This window comes from Embiotoca jacksoni, unplaced genomic scaffold, assembly GCF_022577435.1.
Source record: "Embiotoca jacksoni isolate LCO1_2020_lvr unplaced genomic scaffold, fEmbJac1.0.p SCAF_33, whole genome shotgun sequence".
Taxonomy (NCBI): domain Eukaryota; kingdom Metazoa; phylum Chordata; class Actinopteri; family Embiotocidae; genus Embiotoca; species Embiotoca jacksoni.
This window is the reverse complement of record NW_027185385.1, coordinates 2,566,888-2,593,273: the sequence shown is the minus strand read 5'-3', so window position 1 is coordinate 2,593,273 and position 26,386 is coordinate 2,566,888. Positions and strand designations below refer to the sequence as shown.

At 39.4% G+C, this 26,386-nt stretch overlaps 2 protein-coding genes across 3 annotated transcripts in view; both read right to left on the bottom strand.

The window, feature by feature from the left end:
- Positions 1-673: 673 nt before the first annotated feature.
- Positions 674-11,596, bottom strand: cfap58 (cilia and flagella associated protein 58). The gene is made up of 17 exons (XM_069165047.1): positions 11,348-11,596; positions 11,064-11,212; positions 10,816-10,966; positions 10,224-10,418; positions 9,639-9,776; positions 8,822-8,981; positions 7,504-7,586; positions 7,076-7,267; positions 6,820-6,981; positions 6,329-6,475; positions 5,974-6,114; positions 5,676-5,899; positions 5,093-5,201; positions 4,855-4,959; positions 3,722-3,841; positions 3,074-3,198; positions 674-2,981 (listed from the first exon to the last, which is right to left on the bottom strand). The coding sequence occupies exons 1-17, from the start codon at positions 11,564-11,566 to the stop codon at positions 2,870-2,872; spliced, it is 2,532 nt and encodes an 843-aa protein (XP_069021148.1). The 5' UTR covers positions 11,567-11,596; the 3' UTR covers positions 674-2,869.
- Positions 11,597-13,273: 1,677 nt separating this feature from the next.
- Positions 13,274-26,386, bottom strand: part of LOC138207648 (protein turtle homolog B-like) — a 162,076-nt gene continuing 148,963 nt past the window's right edge. For both annotated transcript variants that reach the window (XM_069165027.1, XM_069165028.1), the window contains 2 exons: positions 24,876-25,003; positions 13,274-22,252 (listed from right to left, as the gene is read on the bottom strand). In XM_069165027.1, the coding sequence (XP_069021128.1) occupies positions 22,038-22,252; positions 24,876-25,003 (343 nt within the window). In that variant the 3' untranslated portion in view covers positions 13,274-22,037. The remainder of the gene's footprint in view (positions 22,253-24,875; positions 25,004-26,386) is intronic.

Here is a 26,386-nt window from a genome sequence, read left to right as displayed (position 1 = left end):
GTGAACTTTATGAAGCCTCCAGTTCAGATTTTGGCCGGCGCCATCTTTGCTAGTTTGGAGCAGGAAGTGACCATATTTGGATGAGCTGGGGGAGGAGCCAGCGGTGGATCTGACCGATCTGATTTTTTTAGGCCTATTTTCTATTTAATGATGGGATTCATTTCAGATGGAGCACCAGAACAAGAGTGACTTTAGCTAACAACACCGAGATAATTCTTGGAAAAAAAGTTATCGACTTAGAATTTGAAATTGAATGGGAGTCTATGGAGCCGCAGGCTTTTTGGAGCCGACCTGTAGTGGCACTCGCTGGTATTGCAGTTTATGGCACTTCTGCATCAGCCTCAGGAGACCTGGAAACTACGAACACTTTTATATACAGTCAATGGTGATAACTCTCCAAGGAAGCTATTCCTCTGCACATAAAACCTAACGACCAGAAGACCCGAACACAGACAATGGTTCTTCCTGTGCGTCCCAGCCGAGGGGAAATACATTGACTTTCAGTTTGTGCATGAAAACTCCAGAGAGAAAAGCCTCAGTCGACCAGTAGGATCAAACCCAGAAGGTTGTTACTGTGAGGCGACATCACTGTTCAAATCTGAATCATGAATGTATATGCATTTAGATTAAAATGTAAAGCTGGTTTATTACTTTGACTATTTTTATTCTGCACACACATTCCCAACAACTCATAACATAAACCATAAACCACTCCTGAGATCAGCACAAATTACACTCATGAGCAGAAATTAATTAGGTTCATAATCTCCTGGGGTTCATTTAATTCATATTATCTAATAGTATAATATTATACTATATTCGAATTTTGTACAAAGGTTTTCACACCAAAACAAACATGCAACTGTAAAAACACATATTTGGATCAAGTCTGTATTTTGCTGACATCTGGTGGTGCTTTCAGGGATATCAGGTCAATAACATGCTAAGGAGACAAACAATATCGCACTCTTATAATAGGACAATCAGAAATATAAGTGATGCAGAAAATAAAGCATGGCTTGATCCCTCGGTGCTCTCCCAGTGTCCTGTGTCAGTGGTGGCTTTGCTATAGAGGGCACCATGTCCAGTCAGACACAATCCCATTCCTCTGCATTCTCTCACAGCACCCTGCGGATCCTCATTATCTCCATAACACCATTACAATCACTTCAAAGTTCTCAGTTAAGTCAGAGAACTGATGCCATTCTAATCCGATCTAAATGGGAATCAAATATTAGTCCACAAGATTAATTCTAAAAAAGAACATTAGCTGAAAAAAGTAAAAAAGTGACCTTGTGTGCTGGGAAGATTTTTTTCATCAAAACAAATGTAATTTCAGTAAGTTCTAGTGACTTCCTGTCTTGTTTTTGTCCAAAATATTAGACACGATGAAGCCACCAAAGTCCTCGATATACAGTACATCATCCTTTATTAAATCTCTTTTGTATGTAAAATTCTTCTCGAAGGACTCGGAACACTATATTTTAGGATTTTTGATCAAAACAATGCACTCATTGTCAAAAAAGGAAGTCCAATCCTCTCAAAATTCTTGCATGTAAAAAAAGAAAAAGCCTTCAAACAACAAACATTATAACATTAATACAGTTCAGGCCTAATATCAGATTTAAAAAAAAATGCTGACTGAATGTATGAAGGAGAGAATGAGAGACAACATTTATCTCTGCCTGGTGAATCTGCTTCACAGTGCAGGATGATGTCACAGCTTTATATATGTGAGCTTCAGCCTGCTCCACGTTTCCTTCAGGCCCCTGACTACCCCCAGACCAGCGGACCTGGTTGGGGATGAACTTGTCCATATTTGTCATCAGCAGTGTGCTGAGTGATGCTCTTCTCTAGTTCTGTTTCAAAATGTTTCCTCCAACCTTCCAAAGCTGTTCAGGCCTCACAGGGAGGGAACTTTACACATAAAAGATGGCTATCCCACTAAATCCCACGTAGAGACCACCTTATGTTTACTGCTATTTACTCTACAATCTCTGTTTGTCCCAGGGGTGGAGGGCTGCAACGGTATCAGTTTTCCACAGTATGATAACCATCTCAGAAAATATTACAGTATTTCACAATTAATGTTATTATTATTATATATTATTATTATCATTATCAGTTAAAATGTCCCTCAAAGGAATAAAAACAGAGGAGTGTCTTTTGATTAAATAAACACTTTATCATTTATTTTTAATTGAAGTATGTGGTGAAGCTATTTTCAACTGTTTTGTATCCAGCTGCAACTACTAAATATTTTCATTAATGATGAATCTGCTTATATTTTTCTACATGAACTGATTGATTGTTTGGTTCATACAAATTCTGATAATCTTGCCAGTTTACTGGAGATGAGCAGCACAGCAGCGGGACTGATCCTGTCTGAAAGATGGATAACTCCACTAAATCCAATGTGGAGCTCATCGTTTGCATGTTACTGTATGATTTCTGCTTGTTCCATGAGTGTATGATGAAAGCATAAAATATGAAATCTAGAGTTACAGTGGTTTACTCAGAAGGAGAAAAAAAGGTTTGAATTACTGTATATAGTAAAAAAAAAAAAAAAAGAAAGAAAAAGAAACAGACTGTAATTTTAAAGAGCGGAAACAGACATGAACATAAACTTTATGTTTTGCGAAAGATTTATAATTATAAAAAATATCTCCAAGAAGCTGATTTAGTCTGGACTGAAGTTAACCTGTGAGCTGCCTGCTGAGTCTTTTTTCAGGGAGGTCATGGTGGTAAAATGCAGAATGTTTGGAGACTTGTGACTTCCTGATAATTATGTAAAACAGTGATTTCTTCATTTTAAACTGTTAACTGGAGTCAGACGGATGGATTTAAAGGTATTTTCTTATGTTGGCCGTTATCTTCTCACAGGGTTGTCGACCCTGAAGCCTCCTCCGGTGAAGTGAGGTTTGCTGCTCAGCTGGGGCAGCAGGTCCGGATGCTCCGGCTTGGTCTTTGTCCTCTGCTCACTGAGGAGACATACACAGGAGACTGAGCAGTCTGTGGCAGTGCTCATGTCCTCTGACGGGGACTTTAGATGGAAAGAAAAGATGAACCTCACCTGTGGAGCTTTTTCTGACTGAGGTACTTCTTCTTGATGTTTGCTAGCTCATTGGCCAATCTTTGATTCTCACTTTTGTACTCATTCATCTTGGAGTCGAGCATCCTCAGCTCTGCTATCAACGTCTGTCAATCAGATGGAAAAACATCAAACAGGATCCACGTTTTACCCCAAATCTGCTCCTGCACCTCATCTCATATACACAGTATGGTTGTAACTTTTTTCTTAAATATTTTCTGTCTCCATTTGACTTTAAAAACGGAGAACTGATCATGTGAAATATTTCAATCAAACCGTATTTGACTACAAAATGAAACAACGTGACATGTTTGATTGTAACAAACTTGTTCTTCATGATTAAAATCATTCCACTGATGTCACTGATGTTTAATAAAAAGTCCTCGTCAGATCAGAAACCCTCTGATGAAGGCTTTCTTTGGACAGTTGGAGGAGAACATGTAAATGCTACGCGCAGTTAAACAACACTGACACTGACGTAGCTGAGCTGGAAAAAAAACCAGATTCTGATGGAGTCATATGAAAAAATGAGTAAACACGAAGGACAACAGGGAAAAGAGAGACAAGCATAAAACAAGTGGCCAGATCCTCTGAGTGGAGAGAAGCGTGTGGATGACAGTGACTGAGTACCTTCAGCTTTTTGGTTCTGTCTCTGATGGTCCACTGGCAGTGCTGGAGCTGCTCGGCTGCCTCTGGACCGGGCTGCCGGGCCAGAATGTGCTTCAGCTCCACGTAAAGCTTCTCCTTCTCCTTTGGGTGAGAAATCAGAAGAAGAAATTTTTATAACTGAGAGGGAGGGAAGATGCTGGATAACACAACATCTATTCTGATCACAACATTTGAGAAGAAAAAAGACATCAAAGTGAAAACGTGTTCCTTCTGTCAGAAAGCAAAAAAAAAAAGACTTTAACTTGAAATCATAGATTTACAATGTGCTTTTGTTTAATGAGTTTAGTTTAAAGTCACTGTGGGATCTGGAGAAAGGTGTGTAGTGTTGTATACTATCACTGTGTTGTCAGACACATAACGGCTTTAGAAGGCAGAATGACTCCTATACTGCAAAGAAATCCTGATTGAAAACCTTTAACCACACTGTGAAGGTGAGACGTGAGCTGCACGACATTCACCATATTCAACACTGAATATTGCCTACAAACTGTGTGAATATTTAAAGCTGATATATTATTCCTCTGTGCCATTATTCTACAAAATGATGAAACACATGAATGAGCCTCTCTGTTACATGGAGTGGCCAACAATTCATTTGCATTACACACCATTTGTACACTGTGTTACAGAGAGGTGACAGTGGTTTACAATTACACTGTTGACTGTGTTTCTTGGTTTGTTTGTATATAATATATATATATACTGTACTGTATATATATATATATATATATATACATATATATATATATGTTGACTGTGTTCTTGGTTTGTTTGTATATAATATATATAGATATATAATGTAGTGTATAAACTGTGCATTTTATATTGTATATTTTATATTTATATTTCTTACTGCTATTTACTGCTATTTTATTGCTTTTCTATTATTCTATTCTATTCTAGTATTTTATTCTATTATTTCTATTATTATCTTATTGCTTCTGTATGCTGCTGTAGCGAAAAAAATTTCCCCTCGGGGATTAATAAAGTAAATACCTACCTACCTACCTACCTACTGTAACACACAGCTCCCTCATGAGTAAGATCTATTAATCCAGTGTGGACACCATGAGAAGAGAGTGACAGGTGTTCACCTGTAACAGGAGTTCCCGCTCCTCCAGCTCCTGGCTCTGGGTGATCAGTCTCTTCTGTAAGGACTGAATCTTCTGGATGAGCTCGTACTTGCCGGGGTCGCTGCCCTGCAGGGCAGAGTCATTCACAACACGTTGACGACCTGACCTTTATCTAGACATAAAAAGGTTCTGGTTGCTGTGAGGCGGAGAACAACAAATAAAACAGACGAGGGCTGTGTTGGTTTCGAGAACTCCTCACCTCCAGTCGCCTCCATCGGTGAATATTTATGGGCTTCATCTGCTCCTCCAGGACGCTGTTCCTCGTTCTCTCTCTGAGCAGCTGCTTCTGCAGGTGGAACAACTCCTGTCTGCCACACAGAATCTCACATTAGCATCATTTTAATTACTAACATCCTAAATTTGGCCTACAGAAAAGAAGAGACAGGAAAACACCAGCAAGAATAATAGTTTACCCTAAAAATGATTACTTCATAATTAAAGTGATCTTTTATCAAAAGGACTGCAGAGCAACTGGAGTCTTTGCAGGAAATCTTTCCTACAGAAATGCTGATGTTGTAAAGGAAAAGCATTCACTGTTTGTTTGGGAGCTCCACATTTAAAGGAGCTTCTGCCTACCTGTCACTCTGTGTCTCACCAGCTTGTTCCATCATCTTTCAATCTGGCTCTTCTACTCTCAATGCTGTCAGTGGGTCACATCTGTCTTTCTGCATCTGTCCCTGTGTGCTCAGTGCTTCTATCCAGCCCTCCTCCTCCTCCTCTTCCCCCTCCTCCTCCTCCTCCTCCTCCACTACTCTCTTCATCCTGATCATGCCTTCCTCTACCTCAGGTCCTCTGTGTTGGGCAGAGACTTGTCCAGGATGCTCTTCTTGCATCGGAGCCTCTTGATCTCCAGCTTGAGCACTCGGATGTCCTCCGTCCTCTGGTTGTAGTGGAAGTCCCCCTTGCTGAGGATGGACTGCTGGATGCGGATCTTCTCGTACAGCAGTGCCCTCTCATCGTTGCGATGGAGCAGCTGTTTGCCCAGGTTGTCCCTCTCTCTGATCACCTGCAGAGAACAACAACAGTCAGACACGTCTCCATCGTGGCCTTCCTCCGTCTCTTCCCGTCTCCCCTCCTCACCTGCTCCAGTTGTTTCTTCTGTTGAATGTGCTCGGCGTCAGCGTCGGTTATGATCTTCTGCAGTTTTTGCTGCTCTGCTCTCTGACTGTCGGCGAGCTGCTTTGTTTCTTCCAGCTGCAGCTTGATCACCTGCAGCTCGCCCTGCCGCAGGACAGACAGATCAGTGTTTAAAATAAACTCAGTTTTAATAAAGTCCTAAAAAGGTCAAAGCAACCAGAAGGGTTATCTTCGGTTTGAAAGTCGATCAGTGGTGACATTGAAATCAATGTAATGTTTATACAAAGTTACTAAAAGGGTTAAATATGAAGAAATAAATGCCACGCCCACTCTGATCCTCTGAGGAGGATCTCAGTACCTTGACGGCCTCATTATCCTTCTCTAAGCGCTTGTGCTCCTGCTGATCTTTGGCCATGGCCAGCTCCTTCCCACTGATCTCATCCCTCAGCCGGGTCACCTGGTTGTTCATGGTCTTCATCTTCCTCTTCATCTCTGCTATTTCCTCCTACAGTGGAGAGACAGTGGAAGGAGGGAAAGGAAAGAAGAAAAATCAGGGAAACAGGAATTATAAAAGTCCATAAATATACTTAATAAACAACTGCAACCAGTAGTTAAAAAGTCAGCCAGCCTGTCAGACAAAGACAACAACAAAATCATATAAACATATTTATTCAGCCATTTTTTTCAAACTAGAAAACACTGATATAAACACAAGGAACTCATGAACGTATGTTCAAAACAAACCCTTCGAGCAATATCAAAGAATTTCAGAGTGTTACTTTTCTACCTGTCAGAAACTGTCGTAAAAGATAAACGCTGTGGATGACATGAGCGCGTCTCAGCAGCTACCTGAGCCTCGATGAGGTTTTTGCTGTACAGGTTCCTTTCAGACACGACAGACTCCAGCAGGTTCTCCTGCTGTTTGAGTGTGCACTCTCCCTCCGTGACCTTCTTCCTCCAATCAAAGATCTCCATCTCTCGAACTTCAACGTCACTCACTTTTTGTTGCACCTGTGGGAGGAAAGAAAGTTCCCCTCAGTCAGGCCAAGGAGGATAGAAACTATAATATAATGAAGCCAAACTCTTTGATCTCCGCAGAACGTGCCTTCTGCATGAGGCTGCCGGTCTCGTTGATGTAGCGGTCCCGCTCTTTCTCCAGCTGCTGGATGATCTTGCGCTGCTTCTGGGCCTCCTGGCGGTAGCCGCTGGTCTCGTGCTCCAAGGTCCGCTTGTCCTGCTCGAGGAGCTTCACGAGGTTCTGCTGTTTCTCAGTCGACTGCACAGCTTTGATCATGTTCTGTTGGTGAGGAGATGAGCACGGGCGCATACAGACACCGACACAGGAACACAGGTACATATATGCTAACTCTCGTGTTGAATTCATGAGTTTTAACTCTGGGTCTCGTTAGCTGAGAAGCTGTAGTTTACAACGCTGTGGGCAGCTGTGGCTCAGGTCCACTGTCATTGTGTAGGATTTTACATGGCAGCATAAACAGTGTTATAACAAAACTATGTCTGTCTGGTCTTAAATACCTTATTTAAGATGTCTCTCTCTCTGATCAGCTCATCGATGGATCTTTTGTCAGCTTCAACCTGCTTTTGGGAGGATTCAAGATCTGCAAAGGGAGAAAGATGCTGATATTTGTACTCACAGTCAAATAAGTGTTCTACATTTATTTGTTTTCACTGACTAATGTTCCTCCATGATTGTGCCACTGAATTGTTTTAAGCCACTTAACAGGCCGTGAAAACTGCCGAGCTGTCTGAATAAGTCATTACACTGCACAGAAGAGGACCGTTATTAATATCTGACAGCTGAAGGAAAACGATGGCAGTACAGAATAAAGGACATTATTCTCACACAGAGGCAGAGAAACATTCTCCGCTGTGTTTCCTCTGCTCTGCTATCCAGTGTGTGTGTGTGTGTGTGTGTGTGTGTGTGTGTGTGTGTGTGTGTGTGTGTGTGTGTGTGTGTGTGTGTGTGTGTGTGTGTGTGTGTATGTGTGTGTGTGATGTGTGGAGGGATACAGCCATGCTCCATAATATCAGTGAATAGTCCATTATCATAACCATCCTTTCATTTTCTCACTTAATGTCCAGTAATGTATGAGCCCCTGATATATTATGGACCTCTAATTATAAAAAACAGATGGACTCCAATATCTTCACCATTCTGGATTTTCATTGCAGGCTACAAACGTACCTTCTGGTGTCAAATTTCTGAATTATTATAATGCTATTTTAAAAATGCAAATAAAGAGTTGTTTTTTTGTAGTTTTATTTTCTTGTTTTTCTCTGTGCACTTTTTCTATTGTGTCTGCACACATGCAAGCATCTGACACTTCTGTTTTTGTTTTCCAGAGACATTTAAATCTATAGATGTGTACAGTGTGTATTCTGCACGTGTACATGAGTAGATTATTCTGGGTGTAGAAGTGCTTGCATGTCTGCCGGCATGTATACATAAACATATACACCCATAAATGTATTGACATGTATTCAGCTTTGTTTGTGGATGATTTTTTTTTTTTATAACAATACACACATACATTATGTACCTTTCAGAGGAACTAATAGCTCTTCCAATTGACATATGCAATGTACATAAGGACATGTGAGTAAAAAACATTGCTACATTGCAAAGAATTCATTCATATACTTGATATCAAATATTTTTTTTATTACTAAAGAAATTATGTAGTTACAAGGGTATGATTTGTATTTATGATAAGCTAATTATTTATTTGATCTCAAGTTAAGGTTCCATCATCTCATCAGTCATTTGCGTTGGAGACTGATGATGAATACTGAGGGGAAGACAGACTGGGAAGACACTGGGTGTCTCCATTACCTTTCTCCAGACCAACGATCTGAGCTCTCAGCGTCTCCCGCTGCACGTCCACGTCAGCCTTCTGATCCTCCATCTGGTGGAACTTCTTCTGGATGGCTTCTCTCATCTTTGTTTGTTTAGCAACCTCCTGACGCATCTGACTCACCTCCTCCTCTCTCATCTGCCCAAAGGGAAAGAATAGCAGACAAGGAGGGAGGAGAAAGGAGAGTGGGAAGCATATGTTATTGTGCACCCAAAGGGCAATGATTCAAATCTGGCCTGTTTTTCTGACCACATTTTAATAAATGAGGTGTTGAAACAGTGCCCCCTTGTGGTTTCATAGGGCATAACCATATCATCTATTGTCAGTTATCCTCCACTAATGCAGATGTGGAGGGTCCTAAAACATACTCAAAAACAGACAGATGCTTGGATATACTTCATTAACTTATGAGCCACTATGGACAGCAATTCAAGTGATTTGGAGCAGTTAGGAGAAGATGAGAATGATGATGAAGAGGAGGAATGGATTCCTAATGTCATGCTTGTTGCAGGAAGCTCAGGTAGTTTTGATGAGGAAGACTTGAGAAATCAAAGTGTTGTGTTTTTATTGGCAGTTCTAGCCAGACCACCGTCCTCTACAGAAGCTCCACTGTATAACTTATTATAAACATTACTGTGGTCCATACATGGTGTCAAAGCCTGATGTACCAACACAAACACAAAATAATATCATATATGCAAATGTTTCCTTCTTTTTTTGTGAGTATTCTGTTAAAAGATCCAATGAATGTTTTTTTACAGGGTCAGGAGGCAGAGGTGCGTCACAACCACGTACCTTTAGCTCATTTGCGTTCTGTTGATTCCCCAGAGACAGACGCTCCTTGGCTGAGGAGAGCTGCTCACACTCCTGCTGCAGTTTGGTGTTCTTCACCTGCATCTGCTCCATCTCCTTGGTGGATCGCTCGTTCCACATCTGTCACAGTCAGGGAAGGATTATTACCAAAGGGTTCATCAGGAAACTTAAACACCCCTACAGCTGCAGTCATTCCTTAAAGTTTGTGTAAACATACCTTGAAACTGATACAATTATTTGTTGTTGCAAGCAGAAAAGCTGGTAGCAAATGCATGCAGCAAATCTACAGAGAGGCTCAATGAAAAATATGATCTTGTACTTTTGTGAGTAATCGTAATGAGATATGGTCTTGTTTTTTTCTTTTGTGAATATGATGTGCTTCACTTATAAAGGTTTGTATAAGTAAACAAACAACAAGAACAACAACAGCATTTTGTAAATCTTTAACCATATTTTGGTTGAAGAAAACATTTAATAACAAATATATTTATGCCATAGTAACACATGTTTTCAACTTGGATCATAGATATGATTTTCCAAATAAAGCAACACATCCCACTTGCCTACCTTGAGCTCTTTCAGCTGCTGCTCCAGTCCCTGCTGCTCCTCTTTGGCCTTTTGGCTCTGCACAGTCAGAGCTTTTATCTCAGCCGTCTTGGCCTCCATGTCGACGTGCAGCTGCTTTAGTTCCTTGTCCAGCTTGTCCTTCAGCCTCATCTCTCTGGAAATCTCGTTCCGCTGCACCTGAAGCTCCTGCTGGAGCTGGGTTTAAACACAGAGAGGCAGCAGGTTGTTGTCAGAACCGGATTTGATTTGGTTTTGATTGTCAGGGTCCCTGTGTGTTTTTGAGAGGCCGTTTGTTTTCCTCCCAGGCTGCTGAAACGCCACGTCTGGAGGGAAATACAGTAATGGTTTCTAAAAGAGATCAATCTCACAGAACTAGTTGTTATGTAGGACATGTGGTTATTTGCAGACAAGTTGATTTGGTAAAATAGAAAACATTACTGTAAGTATAAAATCTGATGTTCCTCTACTTCTCTACATACAAAAAAAAAAAAAAAAATCATTATTAACAACAAAACACAGAGTTTCTTTTGCAGCTGAGGACAGAGTTTGAGTCAGTGATCTTCTTTGTGTTTAAAGACATCACATCCATCACCTGAGAAATATTCTCCGAGGCACTTTCTCTTTGGGCCTCCACCTCCTGCTGGGTTGCGGTGGCCGTGTTCAGTTTTTCTCTCAGACCCTCCACTGTTGTCAGCAGCTGATCTCTCTCCTTGGTTAACTCCTCGTTCATTTTAAGTAGACCACTAGAAACAAAAAAAACAATAGAGTTGGTCCCATTCACTCACCCCACAGTATGTACACAGTAAATCATGGAGAACATGAGGGGGACGGCGGACACACCTTTGTTCTTGGTCCATGGAGAAGCCGGTTTGTTGGTCATTCATCTTTGTGAGGTTGGAAACATCTTCTTTTAATTTCCGGATGGTCTCTTTGTCTTTCTTCTCTTTATCATGAGCAGCATCCACCATTTTCCAAGCTTTATCCAGCTCCTACAGTTTAAGCAAAGGCATTATTTTAAAAACCATGTTGACTAGATGAAATATGATTATATACGATACGATACGATACGATACGATACGATACGATACGATACGATGCAGAATCGGGGCCATTATCAAATGTACCCTCTTTAGTGAAGCTATTGTTGTCTCATCCTCGTGGGACAGTTTCAGAGCAGCTGCCACTTTAGTTGAGGTAGACACGATCTCTGCGTTCAGCTCTCTGCATTTAGACATGAGCCTCTTCTCGTTCTCACGGGACTTCTTCAGAGCATGGATGAGCTTCTCGTACTCCAGCCGGATCCTGTCCAGGCTCTCGTCCCCAACCAGCTCACTGAGGACCATCTGGAACTCCTCCAAAGACTCCAAAGAGTCCTCTCCTGGTCCTGGTGCCTGAAAGTACAGCAGACTGCTGGTGAACATGTGTCGGGGAGGGAGGACGAGCTGAGCAGGCAACACTTGGCTCCTATAGAGCTGTCCAGATAATGAATAATCATATATATATATATATATATATATATGAGGAAACACACTTCAGACCTAATACACTAAACTGTAATAATGGATATTTGTATCTTTTCTCTGGAAAACAGATTTGACTAAGACCAGTTTACAATGAGTTTATTTCACACGAAAAACACAACTTAGTCTGGATTTTATGAGTTATATCAACTATTATTTAACAAGCATTCATGTAGGCTACATCTCAAAATATACCACATTAACAGATAATACAGGTTATGTGAAAGTTAATCCACCTGAAAAGAGTTCATTTACATAACTAAACCCACTAATTTAAAGTTTTGACTGTATTTTAACCCTTTAATCTACAGTGATTTTACGTTATTGCAGATGGGAGGGTGGTGAAAATAGCATTAAGGAACTTGCTACATTTTAACCAGCGTTATATTAACGTTATATTATTATTATTATGATGATGATGATGATGATGATGTCTAATGCTCAGCCTTTATCAGTGTTGACTTTTCAAACCAAACTCACCTCCATTACACGAGCTGAAATGCCTTTCTATACTTCCTCCTATAAATCGGTACAGCCAGCGGAGCACTTGGCGTTTGTTGACGTTGGTTGCCTAGCAACTCCTGATCTCGCGAGAGACTGGTGCACGGCTCGAGTTTCAGCTGCGAGTCAGCCGGCTGGAAACAATAAACACCTCCTAAAAGGAAAGGACACGGATCAATTCATTAGTTCTGTTGAAATCACATTGATTTTAACTTGACTATGATCGAAGGTTATTTACAAGTTGCACATATTAGTGAAAGGTAATCATTTAAACTGTGTGACTCCAATACCAAAACATATTAATGCACTGGAGACACAGGACATGGGCACCTCAACACATATTGAATTTTAGTCTTTCCTCTTGATGTTTTCAAAATAAAATTATTGGTTTCGTTCTCTTCCATATAATGTCACCCAATGATTCGAAATTAATGTAAAAAAATATATATAAAATGAAGGCCCTCCTTACTTGATGCGTGGAACAGGTCTAGACTGAGGTGTCAGAGGTGAGGGCATCACCGCTGGTATCCTTCTCTAAACAGCTGGAAGAGAAGAAGTGGAAAGTGTCAAAATCCTCAGCTCATTCATTAGGAGGTAATATATGATGTCAGTGGAGGCAAGAATATCTCACTGCCCAGACATCTGATCTGAAATAGACCTGATGCTTCCTCTTCTCAGATAAGACTCCGACCTCCTTCTGTCATGCTGGATGGAGAATCCCCGTCTCTCCTGCATTTCTTTGAGGAGCAAATTTTCTGCATGTTGGTGCATCTGTGGTGGGTATTGTTATCAGTAATGAAGTAATGAAGTGAAGAGTGTTAGTCTGGCCCCTACACTGAGAAATGTTTACTGTATTTCATAATTAAATTGAATAAAAGTCAATTCTAGGTGAGTCTGAAAATGTCTGTTTCATGATCATCACACTAAATATACTGTATGGTCTACAGGGATTTTTTTCTTTTTCAAAAGTAAAGTGCATCAAAGGCTTAGGAGCATTTTTGCTCAATAAAACCAACAGTCGTGTTAGAAAATTTAAACATTTTAATAAATAAAAACTGATGTAATATACACCATTATGAATATACAACTACAACAAGCATACCAAGACATTTTGGAATACAAAAAACTGACAGTTCAATTTAGTTGCTTTCAAAGCTTCATATTTTCTAAGAAGAGTGGGGGGGTGAGCGGGGATTACAATAGCCATACATTCTTGTTCGTGTTTGTGCCAACAAATATAAAAAGCATGATGACTTCTTAGAAATGGAGAACATTAAAAAAAAACTGGAGAAGTGACACTAAAGATTTCCATGAAGAGACATTTTGAGGTACTGAGTTGTCTACGCCTGTAACTAACAGTGAACACACGCACATGTTTGTGTTGTTTTGAAGAAGGACTGTAAATCAAACCAGTTCTACACATCTCAGGAAGCACAAACAGTTAAGAGGAGATAATGAGTTCAGTTTGTTCTTCTTCTACTTGTATTGCATTTAGAAAAAAAACAGCAATCAGCCTCATGTAACCGAAACATTTCACGTATTAACTCCATAAAGTTGAGTGTGTGACCGGTTTTAAATAGCATCTTGATGAGACGATATTTCGATGCTCTCTCTCGTCGTTAAACATGGTGACACTACAGGTCGCCCCGTCTGGAGAAGTTTGGTTTCTGAAGAGCCGGTCCTATCGATCTGACCCTCCAGCTAACCGTCCAACAGGACGCCTGCAGCGGGTGTTAGTTTGTTCCCTGGACTTGATAGAAACTGGAGCAATTAAGATGTCTTAAGATGAATATCAAAAGTCATGGTGAGAATATCTGACCACTGAGCACCAATCACAACATGTGGAAACTATTTGCAACCACCGATACAGTAGATTTTGAAGCACTGTGAAGTCCAGATCAAAATGAACAACAACAAAAAGTCTGTTCCAAAAATCTCATCATAACATGTATTTATGTCTTTTAAAATGTCTTTGCTTTAAAATTTGCCACTCTAAATGTTCATCCAATCAGATCTGTATTCCCTGAAAACAACAGCTGTCAAAGAAAATCCTGAACACACATGAGTGAACCAGGTTGAATGACTGGCTAATCAGCAACCCACAGTACAGTACAGGATAGTGTAGCTACATTTTGTCTGAAGCAAGGAAATAACTAACAAACAAAAAAAGCACCACAGATGGTTCTGAATAGCACCAGTTGTCAGATTGTATATGATCTGTTTATTTTTATTTTTTTTATTTTTTATATGTTATTGGTGTTTTAGTTGTTGTTTTTTGGCAATGTACAGCACAGTATTGAATGTCTGGAGTAACTTTTAGCAGCTGCTGCAATGCTCAACCTACGATTCACAGCGAAAGGTAGGAGAACATTTGTTATCTTGCACATGCTTTAGTTTACAACCAAAATCCAACATGGGGATCCCCCTTATGTCACTTCAAAGCAGCATTTCGAAGCACTGCCTTTGTTACATACTTGTTGTAAATATACGCTGTCAAACATCAGCTGTCTGCTGTGCTCTGCTGTGATACAGATTGCAAGTGAGCACCATAGTAGGAACAAAAAATACAATACTTTCATGCGAAAGCATTTCTAATAACATGTGAGATTGCTAGCCTGGTTTAAAAAAAAAAGGAAAACTCATATAATGACCTCATGTAGCAAGAAGCTAAACTGTTGTCCCCTAAAGAGGAAATGAGTGATAAGATGACAACCCACAAATAATTCAACAGGTACATTTGCTTTTCACACCAAGTGGACGTTACTATAAAAACTAGTTTGCTGAATCCTTCTCTGAGTCTGTGAGTAATAGACGGTGGGATATACAGTACAGTTTGGTGCACCATTTTCTTTTCTTTTGTACACAACTGAATAGACAGACGTCATATTTTCTACTTTGTTTACTATTCTGCTTCGCTACAGTAGAAAGCAACAAATGGATATAAAAATAATATAGACTTATACATTCTTGAAAACAACTACTTTCCCCAAATATAGATACTCATATAACCATTTTGGTTCCATGACAATATATATATATTTATTCATATATATATTTTTTTTTTGTGGTTTTTTTTCAATGTTGCCTGTCTCTATAATATCAAACAAATTTCTAGCATTTATGAGATTTCCATCATTCACATACAGTACAGACACTGGTCTGTTACATCATGTTGTAATGTGTCACTGAAGCAGACCCTACACTACTCAGCTCCCACTCAGTCTTCAATATTGTTGATGTGCAATATGATGCACATTCTTCTACAAAAAATAGATATATATGACAAGGCATATGTTCATTTGAGATATTATTTACACGGTGTTAACGATTAAAAGAAAAAAAAAATCTCATATCTGTAATGCTTTTTGCACACTAAAGTTTGGACAAAATTTGATATATTATCAATACTTTCCTCCATGTTGCTGCAGTGATACACTGGTGAGAATAATCTGCAGTGATTCTGCATCACACAACAACTGTTTTTCACTGAGCTTGGTCATGTGTCAGGTTTAATTTAGATGAAGGGAAAAACACAGCTAAGCTGTTAATCCATTTGAAAGACAGAGAGGTGAATTGTGATGAATTTAATCACCACAGTTCACGGCCAAAATGTCGAGATAATGTTGTGAGCTGTATCAGTCATAATGTGGCTATTTATGTACAGAAATCTCAGTGACACGATTAAACTCTATCATCACAACACACGTGTAAATTGCTCATTTGGACTCGTATTTGCTCAGAAAACGTTTCCCTTTTTTGATGAAATGAGGAAAATGATATGGAAGTTGTAGGTGCCCGGTGCTGTGATCTACCGGTGCATTTCAGCAACGAAATAGGTCCATTAAGTACAAAGAAAAGATAACATTTTACTTGTGTTAGCACCAGAGATTCTCCACTCGTTTATCATACGGGGAAAAGCCTTTTTAACATGACAAAACTGTGAACATCCTCAGCAAAACAAATACAAGACTCTCCTAATACATTTGCAAATGTAATGAGACAACATCAAAGCCATGCTCTATTTCTCCTCAGCTCCAGAATCACCAAGAGTTTCGGCCAAACTGTCTTTTAATGAGCGATAAAAATGTGCAGATTTTTCTTGAGACCTCAATAAAGTCTTACAGTAACAGCAGATCAGAAACATTTCTACATTTAGATTTATAATGTATGTAACACAAGAAAAGCTGCAGTTTGACAAACAGAGCATCATGTCTGACTTGTTTTTGTTGTTTGTTGTTTTTTTGCTCTGGACTACAGTTTGTGAAGCATATGGAGGACAAAAAATGACTTAAATATCAATAAATAAGAAAATGTAGAATTACAAAATTCAGCACATGTATGAATACAAAATAAATAAATGTTTGTTGAAGAAAAGGCACATAATTAAATACATTTTAGAATTTCTACATTTTGATACATCAACTTTTCTGTATTTCTTTGTTTGTTTATTTGTTTCTATATTTCTCTATATCTGTATTTCTGTCTATATTTTAACTGTGTGGGCAGTCCTAACTTCAATCTAAAGCAGGATTGAACCAGACAGAAGCAAAAAATTCCTATCAAATCTACATGATGATAAGTCACTCAGAAAACGTTCTACGAACTACACGCAAAGGCTGTAAGTGAAGCCTGAACCTCATGGAATCACATAAATAACTAAACAAGATATACACAAATTGTCTAAATAAAAGTTAATGTATGGATGTGTAGAAATACAATTTATTTAATTGTGTTCTTTTTCAAAACCAAAATGTTTTTATTTGTCCTCTATTCATGTATTGCATTATCTATTTCAGCATATATTTATTTATTTACACTTAAGTCAATATTTTTGTCCTCTCGAGGGAACTTTCCTCTTACATGTACAACATCCAAATGTCACTCAGTAGACATCTACCTGTCCTAATTAGCAGATCCGCCAGAAACAACCCTGAAGCTTAAAATTCACTGAAATGATTGAACTGCATGGCTGTAGAAAGACGACCTTGAGGATCACATTGTAAAAACTGCGTTGCGTTTTCAGCCTGAATAAGTGTACAGCTGTCATTTGTTCAGAGTAACAATAGGAGTCCGTTAAAATCCGACCTTCAGCAACGCAAAGTTTATTCATCGGCTCTTGCTTTAAAATGCTGAACAGACCACTGATGCCACACTGATCTCACACATACTGTAACAGAGAGTTTGCTCTGGTGGTGGCGGCCATTCCCCATTTTTGTCATTTAGTGGCATTCAAAGGTTTAAACCATGCAAATCACATCTTTCACTATACACTATGTACATGGACATGTTTCTCTGTGGCACGTTAAGAGGTTTACAGTACGTCTTCATTGAGGCAGAGCCGACATTCCCCTCGGCCTAGTTGACACGTGTCATCCGATGAGCTCACCATGTCCTCACTCCATATAAGTCTCATTGAAGCCCTTTGTGATGAAACCCCTGCACAGTCAAACAAAGCTACAATTTCCCACCATTGCTGAACTCGAGAGCTCTCCTCGTGACTTTTTAGGCTGTTTGCATTCAACCAAGACACAAAAACTAAATTGCAGGACTGAACCGGCTCTACCCACACACCCATGTGCACGTCAGTGCTTGAGTTCAGCGAGATGACATCATTTAGGATCTGGTCTCACCCGGAGAGCGTTCTGGAGGTGGAGCAGAGGACTGATGGGGCCGCCAGCATGCTCAGAGGGAGACTACAAACTTTAACTTGGAAAATAGAGGCCGGCTTTGTGAACACAGTCACAGCACCATCTACATAAAAACAATTTTTATATGGAAATAGAAAAAAATGTGAATATACTTTATATCAATTTCTATAACTGCATGCATATTATTGACCAATTTTAATAAAATATGCAATTTCTTATTTAACAATAAATATACTAATTATATCTACAAATTTCAATAAAGAATGTCCTGTATATTTGAAGTCATTTTCCACTCTAGTTTCTTTTAAATGTGAAATAAAAACAACATGGTTTAGTTGGCAAAGTGAATTGGATAGGATCGCTCAGATATAATATAGTCCTCAAAAAAAAAAAAAAAAAAAAAATAAGCTAAGTATATATCTGGACAACATGTCAGTATAGTATATAAATATATACACTACAACATATGATTATTGAAAGGTAGCTGTTAAAGTAGTTATCTTCTATTAATTCCATTACTTTGAAAAGATGTTAGAAATCCCACTATCAGGGAAAGTTCCCAACAATATCTTGAATTTAATTCTTTTAATTTTCTTTTCTTTCGATTTATTTCTTAGCAGTGTGTGTGTGTGTGTGTGTGTGTGTGTGTGTGTGTGTGTGTGTGTGTGTGTGTGTGTGTGTAGTGTGTGTGTGTGTGTGTGTGTGTCTATATATATATATATATATATATATATATATATATATATATATATATATATATTCATATACATATTTACACTACACACACACGTCCTAACTGGATGTTCATACAGTGTTACTACATGCAATGACTTTTCTCCCGTCCTGACGACCATGAAAATAGACTTTCAACAACGCCTCCGTTCACTCTTTGAATTTCCTACTGAGCTCTTTTCCAGAAAACCCGCAGCAACTCCAACATCACAAGATCTGCAGGGAAACCTTCAATAAAGCAAAACGTCTCATTGAAAGGAAACTGCGTCACTCTTCTTACTCTACCAAATAAAAATGCCTCTCGACAGATGGCCCGAGCAATGATGATATTCAAAAGCAACAAGGCAAAGTCGCACTGATGACCTGCGTGCGTGCAGATTTTGTGAATTTCCCTGCTGTCATACTCGAGGCTTAATGGAAGAAGAGTTCCTCATTTCTCTTTCAGCATGCTTTTCAATCGAACCACCCCTCCAATGGCCTGCTCTCGTTGCCATCATGTAAAAAACTACAGCAGTTACTTGTTTGTGAAAATGGAAGTGGCATTTGTACTCATTATTAGAAGCATCACTCAGCATTACTTCATGGTTTGCTTAGCACCATTTGTTTTGACACCACTGCTAAAGCACCTGTGATGAGATGGCTTCTTCTCTGCTTTACAAAGAATGTAAAAACCATGTTCCCTTTGTCTTTGAGTCAGTCCTTCAAACACTACGGCATTCACAGAGGGGAGAGCAGCTCTCACGCATTAAACTGTTTTTTTTTTTACATTGGATGAACTGATGACACTTGATTCTTACTAAAATTATTCATGTTGTCTTTGGAAGTAGAGTTTGGAAGTGGTTTCACTTTAGTTACAGATATTATCATTGCATTTTATATATTGTATTTCAAAGTTATTTCCGCAATAAGTGCATTATGAGAGGCACAGTAATTCCATCACAAATAAATGCACTAGTTTTTTTTTTATCTGAAATGGCTGCTCTCTTCTTTTTTTTTTTTTTTTTCACTTTTTTTTTTAATGACAAAAGCAGCCCACATAAACTGTTTCCAAAATGCTGGATATGGATGTGATGTAATTTTTAAATTTATCATTTATTTTTACAAATGCATAATGAGCGCTCTCAGAAGAATTAGGCTACAACAGTATTTGTTGAACACATGTAAAATCCAATCTGAAACCTTGATACTGCTCCTTTTGTGAGCATTTATTGTGGAAATATCCTCACCGAGCAACCAAATTTAGTCACTTACAATTTGGCTAATTTTAGAAGACCGCGTTGGAATTGCATTTCAAAATAATAATGAAAATACACAAATAAATACATAGATAAAAAACATTTTACATTACTGACTTACTCCAAATATGCTTTGGCCGCATCGTAACATGTTACCAAATATCTAGCAGTGAATTCACCTTTTAAGAAACTGAGCACCTTTTGAGCAAAACTGAAAAGAACAGACAACCAAAGTTGGAAGTGTTTTAGTGCACAGCCATCCTTTTCTGATTCGAACATGTGACTGAGCAGCAGCATGTGCACCGTGGGAAACAGCTGAGTTTCTGATGTTATGGCACTTCCTTTACTCGTCCCATCAGAAATAAAAAAAATGATCATTTTTAGCCCCTTAGTACCCACATCTAAGGTTAAACAGGCAAATTTAGTCATCTAGTCATACTTGTTGCTCTCTTTGTGTAGCTTTTGATGCCTCTCAGCATTCCCGTTTTAAATGACAAGCAATGAACAGAAACTGTCCAGAAAAGGCAGCAACACAAATAAAAATCCAAATAGAAATCAAACTTTGACACAAATGAAGCAGGCAACCAACCAGAAGATCTGTTAAGGCCAAACAAAGCCGGTGTTTTTTAGGCCCTCTAATATGTATGAAAACAATACTATCATGTACTATGGCACAAAATCCTATCCTCAACTATATACGGTTTGTTTCTTTTGTTTTATTGAATCCTTTTTGGCATGAATTTTTGAATAGGATTTGGAGCCCTCTAAACTACCTAAAGCAGAAGAACATAACAGAACAGACAGGAAATGGACAAGATTTTGCTCCAGTGCAAACCAAAGTGAGAAGCTAAGCTTAAAGCTGAACTGCTGTTAATTGGAGCAATTACATGAATTCATCACAAATTAAATGACTTTCTCCAAAGATGTCAACTTTTTTGCAACTGAATTATTACCTTTGAGCGCGCCGCTCACTGGTTTGTTATACGATTGTGTGGAGTGCAGCGTTTGCCTGATTGCCTGGGCTGAGTGAAGGAGTTGAGGGTTCTGTTTCTATTTCTCAGATGTCCCTTGAACTACAAACCGTTGGCCCAATCATCTACCACGGAGCAGAAAAGATGAGCAGACGCGTAGAGACAAATTTCCTCCTTCTGCAACAGAACTATATAAACTAAAAGCTCAGTGTATGCACGTTTAAAGAAATGCAGCAGCGATAAAACTAGAAAGATGTCATAAGTTAAGCTACAATGGTGAGTAAGGAGACTGAAAAAAGGCTAGTTTGTTCTGCTGGCTGATCCTGGTGGTTGTGTGGTCTCGTGTCCTGTGCTCTGAGGTATACTTGGTAGAAAGTGAGAACACCCATGTTTGTCAGGTGAGTTTCTCGGCAGATATTAGAGACGTTGCTGGCAGAGAGGATCCGGTGCTGTAAACGGAGACCCACGGGTTTTTTCTTTTCTTGTTTTTTTGTGGTAGGTGGATGGTTGGGAGGCGTGGGAGGGGAGGGGAGGGTAGAGATTAAAATACTATAATTAGAAATTTAAATACTAACACTAGAGTAGGACTAAAGGATTTTAAAGAAGAAAACAGGAAGGACGGGAGTTGGCAATAAAGTGTTGCCTCTTTTGAATAACTCTTTTTGCACTGGAGTAAAACTTTGGAAAAATATGGTGGCTATCATTTTGATTCGAATCATTATCTACGCACAAGTGCACAGTACATTCTTGTGCCTTTGAGCATCCCAATCAGTAATTTGTAGAAATAATCCAAACGTACGTGGAGGAAAAGCGTTAAAATCAGGGTTCAAATTTGGGATGTCATTCTGATTTGCCAATGCTGCTATTTTACTAACAGTAAATTGAGACCAGTACTTTTGTCTGTCAGTATTTTTGCAGCATTTTTTTTTTCTTGGTTTCTAGAAAGTATTATTGAGGGTCTTTGTTGAGTACATTTGTGGTCATTAATGTAGAATGCTAAGTAATGCATATTGAACTGACTAAAGGGTGCAGCTACGGACTACAACAAATCTGAATGCTGAAATTTAGTGCTAATCCCCTTCGTGGATGATAAACTGCAAACATTGTTAATCGACAGTGTGGTTTTTCCGACTGGGAAGTAGCTAGTGCAGTGTCATTTTGGAATGGAGGGCGTATTGCACGGTTGTAACCTTGTTCTCAAGTGATTTCAAAGCAAGGTGGCATGGTCTAGGTCTATGTTGTCCATGCTAGCCAAAATAGCCTTCTGGTCCTCCCGAGGCGGGCGGCGGTACAGCAGAGCAGAAAAGCGAGTGTACGGGTCGTGGAGGATGGGTCGTTTCTTCTTCTTGCAGAGGTAGAGAGCTTCTTCGGGCTGGAGTACCTGAGAGGTGTAGGCCTGCTGGGTCTGAGAGGTGGACACACCTGGTGGAGGACAGATGGAGAGACAGGTCATAAGATCAGGTCACGGATATTCTGACAATCCAAGTGAATCCACTTTTGCTTGTTTACCGGCAGATAATCTGGGCACAAAATAAGGTGCACAGGAAGGGTAATAACTGGTCTCCTAATTAATCATGTGTTTTGGGCAGGAAACATGAACATTTGACAAACCAATAATCAGTATTATCTTTCATTCCCTTTAAAAGCCCAAACACTTGCACCTTTGTGTATTGCGAATACAAAAATGTCAGATTTGTGAAGTGATACGAAAGAACGCTTCTCTAAGAATGAACAGATCTGCTCATGTGCAGATTGATGTACACGGTGATAATCTTTATTAATATATTTCTATTTTTAATCTATTGCATACAGTATTTGTGCACTGCTGCATGTCCATGTGTCTATGTTGGTGCATATAACAATCTTAACAATACTGTGCTATTCCCTTTAACCTTCCTGCTGTACTCGGGTCTTTCGTTGCATCAAAATGGGTGTAAAAATGTGTCACGAAAGACCCGAGCGCAGCAGGAAGGTTAAGACCAGGTGTTGGTCACTTGTGCGCCAACAATGCATCTGACCACACCTCATTATAAGACCAAAATGCGTGGATGGAGGCCCAGATGCTATTTAAACAACAGGAACACTGGATGGAAAAATAACCACGTCAGTCTGAAACAAGCAAAGAAACTTTCCGCTTTGGGTTCAGTGGCAGAAGTAGAAACTTCCTGCTGCTCTCCTATATTTACCTGAAGTAAAGCTCTTATATCTGGACGAGGGTACATAGAGAGAATTAACCACAAGTTCCGTCTGGAAACTAGAGCCAGCAGCTGGTTAGTTTATCTTACTATAACGACTGGAGGGAAAGAGAAACAGTAAGTCAGGCTCTGTCAAAAGATGACAAAATCCCTCTACCAGGATCTGTGATACCTCATTTACACCTGGCATTAAAATGGGATTTGTATCCGTAGACAGTTTGATGCATGTTTATGCAGTGTGTAAATGCAACGCATGCCAGGCCACAATTGCTGCAAATGCAATCCGTACAGCAGAACTACAAACCCAGATTAAGCAGCCCAGCAGAAGCAGCAAGCCGTGTCTGTGGCGAGCAAAACATCACTTGCAAGAAGCTACTTAGAACTAAATATAGTTAAATAAATACAGTTGATATTTATATGTTGGTGATTACAAAAAGTTTACATCTGAATATACTGTTTTCATTAAACAGCTTATATGTAGAATATAACATTCATTCTGTTCTCTGTGCATGAATGTTTTCTGTGTACGTCTGGACAGGCTTCATTCATTTGGCAGTATGAGCTCAAATTTTGAGCCTCACCTCTCATTTGCCAATGAAATCAATGTGCTTTGCTCAAACCAACCACAGCAAGGTGGTCAGCCATGTCGTGAGATAAGATGGACAGAAGGTATTTAAAAAGAGTCACTCAGCAACCAGCCCTGGTGATAGTCACTCAGCATGGAGTCGACCTCTGTGTAGACTTCCTCTCAGGTTATGGAAAAAAAAAAAAAAAAATTCTGCAATCAGTGGTGATCCACATACTCTGGTGGTTTAAAATCAAAACATTTCAATCTTAATTTAAGTATGTAAAAGAACTTTAAATACAAGTTTGACAGGAAGGGTTGTGTTGTGACGTTTACACTGTCTAGTTTAAATGCATTTTTTAGGATTTTTTTTTTTTTTAGCTTGATTGCCCAACTGAAAACATTTGTAAGAAAATAAATGAAATGTAATAAGTTACATTACTTTAATAAAGTCATTTAAAACATTTACACCATTTCTAGAAATAATTATTAATCTGTAATCATAAGTAACCTTCTCCACACTGGTTTTCGGTGAAGAAGTGTGAACACCAGTGTTCAAAGTCCACAATTAGACAACTTCTATTTGGATATCATATTCTTATGAACACATAATAAAACACAAATACGAACACACACTAAAGAGCGAGCATGACTTTCAGAATAAAAACATGACTGGCAGATCTCAGTGCTGCGTGAGAGAAGATATAATCAGTGCTGTTGATGCTGATGTGACTGCTGTAGGAGAGAGTGTGAAGTCCTTCCTGCTGTACATTACAAGGTATTTAGGCCACAAAACATATGACATATGTTCACTGTCAGTGTGGATGGGGAGCGAAAAAAACAAAATACAAGCACTTCTTTGCTGCTGAAATCTATAATCGACCCGGTTGTGACACTCTGAACCAGCAACAGACTGAACATAACGTCAGTCGTATGAACCATGATGTGCTAACATTGTTCTCATTTGAGTGTCAAATACTGGCATTTTGTCAAAGCTTGTTCGGGTCTCAGAGACCCTGCTCTCTATAGAGAGCAATTTTTTTTTTTTAAATACAATAATGCTTACTTACTTACTTTTTACTCCTTCCTATTCAAAACTGTATATTAAAGAGTGAAAAACAGCCATGTAACAAAGAGTTAATGACACTGATGTCATTGAACCTTGAAACAATATCAACATATAAACACATTGCTTTGGAACAACAGATTTGGGCTGGTCCCAGTACAGAGACCTCCAGGGTGGAAAGGGTTAACAGGTGAGCACAGAGAGGAACCGGGTTCACACCTGCTTTCTTTCTGGTCTTGGAGTTATTGTTGTTCATCGTCATCTTCTTGGCCTTTTTAATACGTTGATATCTCAGTGCATCAATCCTCTCAGACCCCGAAAGGGCACTCTGCGCACCTCGACGTTTTCTGGATGAAGAAGACAGAGAGAAGGAAAAGCAGGTAACTCCAGGCCAGGAATGGTCAGTGCACTGTGTTTCTGCACAACGGAGTGCAACAAAACCCACACAATCTCCAGAACAGCACTGCTCGTGCCAAGCAAGAGGTGCAGCACATTGCCAAAGGATCAATGTGAGACACCTAAAGAGCTGTATTCAGAAAGCCAGCAAAGGGTTGGTTTTTCCAAGGTTTTAAAGTACAATATGATTAGTTTAACTAGTACCAAAACCATGTACATCTTCTGCATTTACTAACAGCTATACTTAGGTTAATAATGAATATTTTTCACAAAATTCAATCATTTTAAATTGTGCTCCTTGAACTTTCTTTGCCCACCAGGGACTTTATTTTGCTCAAATTGATCCAAACAGTCTTAATCCAAAGAAAAGCAACGTATTCCAGCACCCCTGAAACCATCTGTTTACCTTGTGGTGTAGATTAGGTCAGTGAGGAAAGTTTCTGAGGATACAACATTTATAAACTTGCACTGTTGGTTTCAGAGGTATCGGAGTATTTTGAACTGATGATGTGTCTGCAGATTGGATTGCAGTTTATAATGCAAATGAAGGTGTTCCGCTCTGAAAACAACAGATGCAAATGTTTCCTTGATGTGGAGATACTTCGCAACTGCTCATGAACTCCGTCCTATTCATGGAGGCACGTATGACTTGGCAGCCCACAGATTTCTGCCACAAACACACTCTCTCAAGGCACATAAAACAATTAGCATTGCAGAGCGGCCATCTTCCCACCGTGGCTGCAGAGAGAAACCGAATGTCGTTAGTAGAGGGGGAGAATCACAGCTGAGCAACAGAGCATCATCAATATGTGTTCATAGACATGGATACTGTCTACAATGGGCTTCACCATGCTGACAGGGGGAGAGATGGCGGGAGGGGAAAATGACTACTCGGGAACAGTCACATAATGAAAAATAAGCCAAAGAAAAGCGAAGCAATAGGACAACAAATGTAACAATAATTTATCCATATAGTTGTTTTGTTTTTGAAACGGTAGAGCAATATTTAGCGATGGCATGCATGGCAGTTTGCACATGGAACACGACTTTAAAGGGGAATACATTCAAAAGCTCTTCATTGGGCGGTTCACTCGAATATAAAGAGGGTTCTCCAAACCCCCCCGTGTGTCCCCCCTGCAAAATATTTGTTCCTTAGAATAAAAGGAAGTGCGCAAGCTGCTTCGGCAGGACACTTGCTTTATATGACAGCGAGAACTGTTCTGCAGTCCATACTTAGAATTGAATACTTACAATAGGTGGATTGATTTTTGCTCTGTACAGATGCTTTATGCAGGAGATGAAGGCCATGTGTCCACCAGGACTCTGTCTGAAGT

Excerpts from the sequence above, each read along its gene's own strand:
- cfap58 (XM_069165047.1), bottom strand. The coding sequence starts at position 11,566 with ATGGTCCTCAGTGAGCTGGTTGGGGACGAGAGCCTGGACAGGATCCGG. Across the intron at positions 9,777-10,223 it reads AGCAGCTGAAAGAGCTCAAG|ATGTGGAACGAGCGATCCAC; the intron begins GTAGGCAAGTGG and ends TGACTGTGACAG. Across the intron at positions 7,268-7,503 it reads AGAGAGACATCTTAAATAAG|AACATGATCAAAGCTGTGCA; the intron begins GTATTTAAGACC and ends CCTCACCAACAG.